Source organism: Amia ocellicauda, chromosome 13 (assembly GCF_036373705.1).
Source record: "Amia ocellicauda isolate fAmiCal2 chromosome 13, fAmiCal2.hap1, whole genome shotgun sequence".
Classification (NCBI taxonomy): Eukaryota; Metazoa; Chordata; class Actinopteri; order Amiiformes; family Amiidae; genus Amia; species Amia ocellicauda.
In genome coordinates this window covers 17,085,323-17,097,553 of record NC_089862.1, presented here as the reverse complement: position 1 = coordinate 17,097,553, position 12,231 = coordinate 17,085,323, and the positions used below count along the sequence as shown (strand labels likewise).

Here is a 12,231-nt window from a genome sequence, read left to right as displayed (position 1 = left end):
GTAAATATATACACCTACACTTTTTAAATGTGCCTATTATCTGGCTACACCCTCTAATCCTCTTGGGCACTAGATACATTCACTTAACTAGACGCACTGCTGTATTTGCAGTCATAACATACAATGTAAATTCAAAACTACCCAGTGGAAGAGCCTGTCAATGTTTTCTCAACCCTGAAAAAGCAGGCGAGCAGCCAGTTTCAGGATGTTTTCTTGCAGACCCTTACCAGATGTGGCAACTGAAAGCATAAGAAGCTTTGCTCGTTCACTGTGATAATTCAGAATTAGCAAACTGCATCTGTCATGGGGCTGGCCCAGATTTAAATGCCAAAGGGAACAGTGTGGTGGCCTTGGGGGATTTTTCAGTTATGCTACCTTTACTTAACGTAATGCTGGATCCAGGAACATCCTGTTTGATTATGTATTACATCCTATTCTGTGTTTCTTGGAAATTAATGGCTGTATTCTGGTCATGCCTATATCTTATAGATAAATACACACACTTAAAACTGAAATTTAAATATGAGCATGTGGTTCACCAGTGTCTATCATGTGTTTTTAAAAAGAAGTCTGTTCAGATAGAAAATATATATTAGTGACACAGAGAACTAACAAATCTGTGCTTTTCCCTAGTCAGTCTGTACAGTGAGTGCATGATCCCAAATGTTTGATCTTTACTGTATAATAAATGCATAATTCTAACAGGTGTATTTGAAGAAGAGTGTGGAACGTATATTACGGTTAAGAGCTAACAGGGCTACTATATCCCTTTAAGTCAAATAGACTGTGATTGTGAGCAAAATTAATAATTGAATTGCCTTATTGTACATAGCTAACCTGCTATATCAGACACAAAACCAGTGACTTGATCATGATCCATTTTGTATGCATTGAAACATTTTCAAATATTCCTATTATGTACGAGTATTATTTTTAATGAAGACATTAGAAAAATGCATCAGTCTAACTGAACAAAACTGTGTCAGTTATTTTATCTACTGACTTTTTATTTTAATGATCCATTACATGGTAAATGTCCACCTTTAAATGCATCAACTTAACTATTATGTTCATTTAAAATAACAATCTCATTATTATAAGGAATATTTTAAAAATAGCTAATAGATGCCCTGTTGATAATTTACATCTGATTGGCTTCTTTTGCAGTAAATAGATTGATATTCAAAGCTTTGGACCTGAAAACCAAGTGAATTTAAAAATGATAAAGCAGTGATATAATTGTTGTATGGTATTTTCACAAAGCAAAGAGCTGTGAGAGACTAAATAAAAAGAGACTGCTTAAGGCAATTGCATATTCAATGCATGTTTAACACTCAACACTGCAACTGTTTAAAAAATAAAAAAAAACACATAGCTGGAAATAAAAGCCACATTTGTAGCTCCTCCGGCATTTTAAAACAATAAAAAAAACAGATCATTTGGAGACTGAAAATGATAATCAATATGAATAAATATGTGTGCTTAGGCCACTGGCATTGTAAGCAATTTTTAATGCTCCTTATATATTACAAGAAGTGTAAATTTAAATCTAGCACATCTCAATTCCCTAACACCACCTCAAAATCATGATGATAATTCACCTATAATCTTAGTCATGGCATCCTCAGCTATTAGATGAATGCATATGCCTTTTGTCATGTGGATGACGTGTTTATGTCTATATTGTATTGATAACAGTGCTTTAGAATAACAAAACCCTAAAACAAAGAGGAAATTAATTAATATATAATGACATCACCTTAGGATAGTAAAAGTTGCAATGATATTTTCTATCTGATGTTACAAAGGTTGTTGATTAACTGATGTTTTGCCAACATTGAACAGATGCTGTTCATCAATGAGATAAGTCTGTGACTGAGGGAGTATTAGATCAATATCAGTCCCAGATTAATTTTGCATTCATTGTAATTTTAGAGTTCCTGACACAACACATATTTATTTAACAGATTAAAACTGGTTTTCAGTTTAGACAAGACTAGAAACAAATATCCAATATCTCCTGAAATCTCAGATTCCCTGTGCTTTCTTCAGAATACCTAGTTAATTTATGGTTATTTATGGTAATTTATTATTGGTTATTTATTGATGGCATCTATTAAGAGAAATTAAAAATGTAATATTCATGACATAATTCTGCAATTTACACTTGTATTGACTAACAAATAACAGCTTAATAGATTTGTAAATTTGCATTGTTTTTTGTATTGTTACTGTAATTTCTCTGTCCAGAGAATTTACGTTCCTATCCAAATGTATGACTGAGGTCATTCGCATCTTAAACTAGCAGAATTGTACGCAAATAGTAATGTAAAAGACATCAGGAGACATTCAAATTAATAGAGATTTAAATTAAATAAGATAATGCAGGCATTTGAGGGGTGTGCAACCAATGGTAATGAGTCACGACTACACAGCTACCACAACCTTTGATTCTTTGAGAAGCCACTTTGAAAATAGACCAAGACAGGACGACGGTCCATGATTATGGAAACACCCCTCTTTACGACCATGGCTTTTAGGATTTCGACTCTGATTGCACAATCTGCCCGTTTACAACACTACACTGGGACTAGGTTTATTATGGTGTGCTCTAGCCTTTCTCCAGACTCCTCTTCCTTTCACCCTATCCTCACCATTATCCACGGCAGCTCATTCGAGACACACCCACAATGCCTGACTGTGTCACAATATATACATATACATCGTATTTAAGTATAACACTATTTTTAGCATAACTGAAGTCACAGTAAGGTTTAAGTGTTGCCATTATATTAGAAGCACAAAAAAGTTTAAAAACGAGAGGAGGCCACTCGACCCATTGTGCTCGTTTGGTGTCCATTAATAACTAAGTGATCAAAGGATCCAATCTAGTCTACTTATTTATCAGTGGAAGCCACAAGACTCTGACAAACAAATGATTAAACTCTTCTGGAATGATCAATCAAGCAACACAGTACGCACCAGTGGGCTGCAGCTTGCATACCATTGCAAATGTATGCGGCAAGCACTGTGAACACCATGTTGGCAGAGTCTGCTCTGTACTGACAGCTGACACGGTCTTGTGACATTTAGATCTTTATCTTTAACAATCCTATTGGATTATTGATACAATTGCAGTGACCTACAAATCTTCATCAGTTGAGCCTCAGTATCCTGTGAGACATATGCTCCTGGCCTCCTCTTTCTACCTGTCTGCACATCCTGGGAAGCTATTCATCTCAGATGTCACTTTGCAACTGCTTCCCTCCTCTTTACTGTTCCCAGGGCAGTTGAGCATGACTTCAGGTCCTGCCTCCTGCTCTGGGTTGCCTTTCGATGGGAGCATGACATTTGTCCCTGCTACCAACCTGGTTATGAGTGGTGCGCAGGACTCTGTGCTAATTTTTCATTCATTTATCAATATTTTGTATAATTTTGGATGCTAGCCATTCCAGTAGAGCTTGGCCTTTGTCTCTGCTCTTGGTTCTTTGGTTGGGGTGCGGGTGCGGGGCAGGTCTCGGTCTTACTGCCCCTTAGTTTTTTTTCACTCCGTAGAGCTCACCCTTTGGCTACTACTGGTTTGCGTTGATCCCAGGTGAGTGGAAGCTGTGTCCTACTTCTGGTGGATATGACGGATGATGTGCAGGTCACGTTGCCCTACTCCCTACATTCTGTGTTGTTTTTTCTTTCCAGTAGAGCTGGGCCTGTTGACACCTGCTCCTGGTCTGTTTTGGTTGTTGCAGTCCCTGTTGGTTCCCTGCCCCCTTTTATCATTATCATCTTATCATTCTTGGTTTTTCCCTTTAGCAGGTTCTCAGCTCGGGGCATTCACAATGAATCGTTCTTCTGATAAAGCTCTAATGAAAATGCTTTATGAAAATAAGAGAAAAATGTTGCAAATAAATATTTAAAAAAAAAAATTTGAAAGGGGAAGTTCAAACAATGTATGCACGTTAACAGTATTCCTGGAAATCGTTGGTAGTTCTATAGAAAAACATATTGTAAAGCATAATTTTTACTAATAAATAGACTGTGCACAAGGCAGTTTGGATTTGAATCACAGCTATATGTGACGATTACGTTAGCACCTTAGAGTACTCATTCAGGCAATTAAAATATTTTTCTCTCAAAAAACAAGATGACAAATAAATGCAGAGAGGATTAAATATTTTAATACTATTTCTCAGGAGTGTAAGATAACTGAACAAATTAAATCCAGAATCCACTTTCAGTGCAGCCGAAAGCTTTAATTTGCATATGTTATGCCAGACACAAAATTTAAATGGATTCTCTGTCAGTTTAACTACAGGTATATCTCTGAGGTAACTAAATACAAGTAAAAGTTCCCTTTAAAATTCACATAATGAACTACGTTATTTTTATTCAACCAGTACGTGAATGTGCTTAATATCCAAATAAGGCTAAAGCTCAGGGAGTTCTGCTTTCCTGCCTTTTTAGTTTATTGAACTCCTGCTGTCTTTTCAAATTTTAATGACTGTCTATCAAAAGCGATAGTGCCTTCTGGGATGTCAGCTATTTCATAACTATAAATGTATCCCCTTGTGCACTTTGAAAGGAAACCTGCTCTAAAAGCATCAATCAAGTCTTTGACATCTTTTTATCTGGATATTTTGGTGCCAATGAATTGCCCTTGAATGCAATATCCCAGAAAACAATCACTGTAATGACCTCTTGATTTCAATTTGTCTGCACGCCTTTGGTACAATAACTGCTCTCTGGGCTAAATAATACATAAGAATGTCGAATGGGTATATTTTCCTGCTTGTATTTTTAGATTTTACCAATAAATAAACTCTCCCTCTCTCTCTCCACTTATTAAATGTTAAGTTAGCTTTTTTTATTCAATTATGTAAATAATAGTATTTTACTATATGGAGTTGAATTATGGGAAGAAAACAGCCCTAATCTCACGCCTGACCTCCACTTTACCAAGCAACAAATGCACTTTCCCAGCCTATTGATCCAAGAAGCTCATCATGTGTTTTTTTTATTAATCCCAGTGACTTTTGTAGTTTGGTCAGCATACACACACATCTTTGTAAAAGAAAAAAAAAAGGACCTTGAATAACTTATATAAATAATAATAATAATAATAATAATAATAATAATAATAATAATAATAATAATAATAATAATAAATGTAACATTACATGTAAAATTTAAATGGCAAATTAAATGTATTCTCCAAAGGCATTATCTTCTAAAACTCTTTCATTAATTACACAAAACTGATTGTGATACACGAGCTGGAAATGCATGCTGAGTTTGTGTAGTTTGCAGTATCACCAAGTACATGACAATATCCCAAGGCCATGTTAGCAACAGGAGAGCTCAAAGTCATGTACACATTTAACTAAACCATGGGGAGCCATCAGAGAAAAGACAAACAAACAAAAAACAGCAGGAGCCTAGAAACATAATCCCTTAGAAAACATTTATGAATTATAATTCATGCATGTTTGTATTTCTATGATATCACAAATTACATGGGAATTACATTTTTTTCTTAAAGGCTCAATTAGCAATTTGGAGCAGATAACAGAATAATAAAGTGTATTGATTTTATACATTTGAAAATAGTATAAAGTATATTGGAAGTATGGAAGCTGGAGTGACATCATGACACCAGACACCTTCAATTTGAAACACTAAAGCCTCTCAGATTCAACATAGACTTAAAGGTGATATTCATAATATTCCATTATCAAACTGTCACGGAGAACAAATAATGTAAATTAGCATGAAGATCAGAGGAAAGACAAATACTATACTAATTAGGTTGAGTTAATGAAACGGAAGTATTAATTACAGTATATTTAAAAAGAAAAAACAATGTGTCACTCAACACCTGTCAGTACATATTATACAATTTGCTACAGTCCTCCCAGAAATTGATTACATGATAAAAAAAAAAAAAAAAACTTACCTGTCCCAGTAATTCAGGTAGTCCCAAGACTTGGCCTGTAAACACACCAATGCAGATAAATATGGAGTTGAATTGTCCAATAGACCCTCGGATCTGCTTGGGTGAAATTTCGCCTAAATACATGGGAAGGGCACTGAGGGCAATGCCTAGAGAAAACAAAATAAACATTATTTCAGCATCACCCTGATAACTACTTGAGACAACATATTCTTAATGCTGGATCAATCACACCAGAAGCATACAGTACAGAGAATATTAAGCATAATTCAAAACACAAGGAATTTACCCTGACTAAAAGATGTGTCTATAGCAGTCTGTTAATTTGAAGCATTTTAAGCAATATTAGTTCTATGTTTTAACAATTGTTCTTGATACATGTGACACCTTGGTCTTTATCAATGGTTATCTGTAGCATATGTTAAAATATATTTAGATACACAGGTGGGTATCAATAAGGTTCCCCTGGTCTCAAAGGAATTTCATACACAAACGTAAAGGAAATGCTTCAGTCTTAAAAAGAGGGGATTGGAAGGGAATAGGATATACAAAAAAAGTCAAATGGACTGTAAAAGTTAAGACCAAACAAATTGCTTCAGGTATAACAGTGAATCAAGGATACAAGGTCACACATTGTGATTCAGAAGAGGTGGACTGAATATAGGCAGAACTTCTTTACATAACAAGGCTTGTGTACGTATAATCTAACTAATGTAATGGAAGCTGAATCCCTGGGAGCCTTCAAGAAACAAATGGACGATATTCTGGAATTGATTAGCGTTGAGAGATGGATTATGTTCTTATGCTCTTCAAACTTTTACTTTTTAGACACATTTAGAAGTCTCTGAATTAGGAATACATGCATAAGGAATAAGCACAGAGTTGAAACTTGCAAGTACACTATTCATTGGAGGAAATGATACCAGGAGGGGAATGGAAAAACCTAAACAAAGACAAGAGATAATGCTTAAGCGAATACACTATGCCAAATAGAAGAAGCAGGAAATGATTATACTAATACACCAATTACAATTACTCAGGTACTAATATAATCACAAAAATATATACAATGCAATGGAAACTTTAGGTTGATTTCCAGATATGCAAGAAATATAAAATCACAGCAATGGTGACATATAAGGGGGACAAGCTTGAACCTTAGATGGTGATTGATACCTCAAACAAAATGAATTTATAATTCTTTGTCATGACTAATAGCACATTAGAAGAAGTCAAAAACGCATAAGACGCCTCTGGATTCCCTCATTTCAAAGCACAGAGCCCCGCTTATTAACCCGACTAAAAAGCTAATATTTCACCTTCAATGTGATTATATCAACTATACAATCTAACTAAAGGCTCGATTATGCAAGAGCAGCTTTCCCGCAGATTGAAGGCCAATGTTAGAACTCAAGTGGGTAAAAACATTCAATTACATGGACACATAAATCTGCTTTTGAGTACATGCAATTTAAATCTGCATAATAAGAGGAAAACAGGGCAACAAATGAGTCAACATGTCCTTTTCTATAAAATAAGTACAGTTATTTTCACTAACATTGCAGAGAAGGTCCCACAAGATCATAATGACATTAAATGTGGGTTGGAGGTGGTGGGGGCTTTCAAAAGAGCAAAAGGAAAAAGTTGTTGAAAGGCACAGATCAGGGGATGGGCATGAAATATATATATCAAAGGTCTTGAATACCCCTTGGAGCACAGTCAAGACCATTATTAAGAAGTGGAAGTCATATGGCACCACTAAGACCAAAACTGGATGACCAAGCAAGAAGGAGACTGATCAGAGAGGCTACCATGAGGCCAATGGCAACTTTGCAAGAGATACAGGATTTTATGGCCAAGACCGGTCAACATGTATACACTCACCTAAAGGATTATTAGGAACACCATACTAATACTGTGTTTGACCCCCTTTCGCCTTCAGAACTGCCTTAATTCTACGTGGCATTGATTCAACAAGGTGCTGAAAGCATTCTTTAGAAATGTTGGCCCATATTGATAGGATAGCATCTTGCAGTTGATGGAGATTTGTGGGATGCACATCCAGGGCACGAAGCTCCCGTTCCACCACATCCCAAAGATGCTCTATTGGGTTGAGATCTGGTGACTGTGGGGGCCAGTTTAGTACAGTGAACTCATTGTCATGTTCAAGAAACCAATTTGAAATGATTCGACCTTTGTGACATGGTGCATTATCCTGCTGGAAGTAGCCATCAGAGGATGGGTACATGGTGCTCATAAAGGGATGGACATGGTCAGAAACAATGCTCAGGTAGGCCGTGGCATTTAAACGATGTCCAATTGGCACTAAGGGGCCTAAAGTGTGCCAAGAAAACATCCCCCACACCATTACACCACCACCACCAGCCTGCACAGTGCTAACAAGGCATGATGGATCCATGTTCTCATTCTGTTTACGCCAAATTCTGACTCTACCATCTGAATGTCTCAACAGAAATCGAGACTCATCAGACCAGGCAACATTTTTCCAGTCTTCAACTGTCCAATTTTGGTGAGCTTGTGCAAATTGTAGCCTCTTTTTCCTATTTGTAGTGGAGATGAGTGGTACCCGGTGGGGTCTTCTGCTGTTGTAGCCCATCCGCCTCAAGGTTGTACGTGTTGTGGCTTCACAAATGCTTTGCTGCATACCTCGGTTGTAACGAGTGGTTATTTCAGTCAAAGTTGCTCTTCTATCAGCTTGAATCAGTCGGCCCATTCTCCTCTGACCTCTAGCATCAACAAGGCATTTTCGCCCACAGGACTGCCGCATACTGGATGTTTTTCCCTTTTCACACCATGCTTTGTAAACCCTAGAAATGGTTGTGCGTGAAAATCCCAGTAACTGAGCAGATTGTGAAATACTCAGACCGGCCCGTCTGGCACCAACAACCATGCCACGCTCAAAATTGCTTAAATCACCTTTCTTTCCCATTCAGACATTCAGTTTGGAGTTCAGGAGATTGTCTTGACCAGGACCACACCCCTAAATGCATTGAAGCAACTGCCATGTGATTGGTTGGTTAGATAATTGCATTAATGAGAAATTGAACAGGTGTTCCTAATAATCCTTTAGGTGAGTGTATGTGACAGTGTCCCAAGCACTACACATATCTGTCCTGTATGTTGGAATGAAAACAGCCAGGTGATTCTGTAGCCATTTGGCAAAAAGTTTTTGGTCTGATGAAACTAAAATTGAACTTTTTGCCGTAAATACAAAGCATTACCTAAGCCTGGGTTGAGGTTTAGGCATGGGTTTGGGAAGGTTAGATTTAGGAATGGGTTTTAGATTAAATTGTGGCCTGTACCTTTGTTTTATAATAGAGTCAATTGTATATTTTGAGCTTGTTTTTGTGTCTAATGAAATCGCGCTCTACTGGTCAAACGGTTTACAAGAGGTATTTCATAAGGAGAAACCAACTCTTACTATATAATTGCACTACAATATGTTGAATTAAGTTATTATATTTTTTTCTAAGGTGATAGTGGTTATCCTATACATCTGTGGATACTGACGCTGGTAATGAATCCAATGTCACCTACATGGAGGAGCGCATAACCAGGCAAATATAAAGACCAGGATGATTGTGCTAACCTTCGGTGTGATCAAGACCTGCCTGGAGTAGTGTAGTCTGCTGTGCACATGAGGCTAAGCACACGTCACCTGCTGCTATTTATTACCTAAAATATCGCACAGGTCATGGAATGCGTATGGTAAAGATGTAGTTAAATATATTTAAATCAGTATTTTGCAGCTGTCAGAATTAACATATTTTCTCTTAGTACATTTTTCCTTTTATTTTGCTACTCTGCACAACAAAGACTCTACGTATGGTATGTTTGCACAGCAACTGGACTTTCATAATACATTCAGACCCTAGTAAATGAGAACTGTTAAACATATATATTGTGCCAGTGCAATCAAAGGCTAAAACCTGTATTCCCCAACACAGCTTCTAGCATTTAGATTAAGCTAATAGAATAGATGGCCTACCATCTATAATTCGCTTCACATCCTTTTACATTGTAATGGATTTCATTATCTTTTAACAAATTTCACCTTCTATTATAACCATTATTTAAATACATTTTCAATAATTGATTCTTATATTCCACACAAAATTGTTTGATCCATAGAATGGTGCCAATGATAAATTTAAACCCCATAATCTATGGTTTATCCATAGACAGGTAAACGCAATTAATTAGGACTATTGATCATTAAAATGACAGAATGTCAACTTTGATTACATAGTTTTCAGAAGAAAAAAAAACGAGCTATAATTGTTAACAATAGATTTGGGGAAATTGATCTCAAGCAGCAACTTGCATTTTGAAGTAAATTTCACAATGATTTGAATTACTTGTTAACACACTGCACTTACCTGAATCAATTCCAATAATGAATCGACCCAAAATAAGCATTTCAAAGGATCCTGCTAACTCTCCCAGAGCTAACAAAAGTGCAGCAATGACAGCAAATACATTGTTCAGCAGCAAGGTGCCCTTCCTGTTAAGATAAAAAAAAAAAAAAAACACCAATACCTCACAGTTAAATTTATGAAATGTTGACTCTCAAAATTGTCAAGCAGTTGAATATGTTTATATATATATATATATATATATATATATATATATATATATATAAGGTGTCAATTCTGAACTTATATATATATATATATATATATATATATATATATATATATATATATATATATATATATATTAGGGCTGTCAAAATTAATGCGTTAATAACACATTAACGCAAATTCATTTTAATGGCACTAATTTTATTAACGCGCGATTAATGCAGAGCGCATTTTGACCCGTGGTCTAGCCCGTACTTGGAGAAATGGAGATGCAGCCATAGCGAGCCATAAGAAAGGAAAGGATGCAGCAGCAAAAAGAAATGGAGAAAGAAAAAGTTCTTCTGAACGGAAAATTCATATACAAAACGATGTCTGATGGTTCTGTCGACAAGACAAAAGTTGTCTGCATTGATTGTCGATGTGAATTAAGTTATCACCGCAGCACGTCAAGTTTAAAATATCACTTGATAGCTCTCCTCCCCCTTGCCAAAGGCAGACCACACTAGATAATTTTCAGTGGAAAGGGATGGACAACTCCACAAGCAATAGACTCACCACAGCGATAACTAAATGGGTGGCTAAATAACTAAATGTAAACAGGCTTGTGTAAGTAAATTGCTCAGTGCAAAGAAAGAGAAGTAATGGGAACCTGGTATTTCTTTGTTATTTTTTTCATGCGTCTAATAGACATGAACAAGTTACTGACCACTGCAGACTGGGAACACCCCACAAGAGCTGCAGTTTTGGAGATGCCCTGACCCAGTCGTCTAGCCATCACAATTTGGCCCTTGTCAAAGTCGCTCAGATCCTTACGCTTGCCCATTTTTCCTGCTTCTAACACATCAACTTTGAGGACAAAATGTTCACTTGCTGCCTAATATATCCCACCCACTGACAGGTGCCATGATAATGAGATTATCAGTGTTATTCACTTCACCTGTCAGTGGTCAAAATGTTATGGCTGATCGGTGTATATATATATACACACATACACACACACACAGAGATATACATAGATCAAAATAACCAATGGAGGACAATTCCCTTTTCATCAATTTGCTTTGTGGTTCCCTGAAGGTAGTAACTTGGTTTTACACCTCTTTAAAATACACCATTTTGTCCTTTTCAAGAAAAATATATTTTCTGAGATTTAAGCAAAGTCAGTACTTTTGTTGGTGAAAGAAAGTGACAGACTTATTCTGTTTTTAACTCTGATGTAAGTGTCAATTCTGAACTTCATTTGCAGACACAAGTTTTGAGTATCATTGTTTAAATATGACAATTGACCTTGAGCTCCTTATTAAGCACCAGCCAGTTGCATTTTTGTAGAATTCAATGCTGACACGCACTGGAAACAAAATCGAATGGCAGTCAGTGATGTCTAACATAATAATGTCTAGCAAAAGTGCCTGACATCTCAAACCTCACATACTGAGCCACTAATGAGATTTGTAGTGGAAAATTGACTAGGACTAGAATCTATTTGGTGTTGCAATAGTATTTTAAAAAAGAAGAAAAGAAAAGAAAACATGAACACACACACAAAATATCCCTCCAAACTCTGTGGGAATAGATCTTCATTTTCTATATAATTAAAACCCCAAGGGACAGTGAGCGAGATTTACATGCCTGTTAATAACAGGAGTTCTCTCAGTTAATTATGAATGCATTCATAATTGTCAG

The 12,231-nt window shown here is 36.3% G+C and overlaps 1 protein-coding gene across 5 annotated transcripts in view; it reads right to left on the bottom strand.

Moving 5' to 3' along the window:
* slc2a9l2 (solute carrier family 2 member 9, like 2) overlaps window positions 1-12,231 on the bottom strand; it is a 118,249-nt gene that overhangs the window by 72,284 nt on the left and 33,734 nt on the right. For all 5 annotated transcript variants that reach the window (XM_066720026.1, XM_066720024.1, XM_066720023.1 and 2 more), the window contains 2 exons: window positions 10,345-10,469; window positions 5,948-6,093 (listed from right to left, as the gene is read on the bottom strand). In XM_066720026.1, the coding sequence (XP_066576123.1) occupies window positions 5,948-6,093; window positions 10,345-10,469 (271 nt within the window). The remainder of the gene's footprint in view (window positions 1-5,947; window positions 6,094-10,344; window positions 10,470-12,231) is intronic.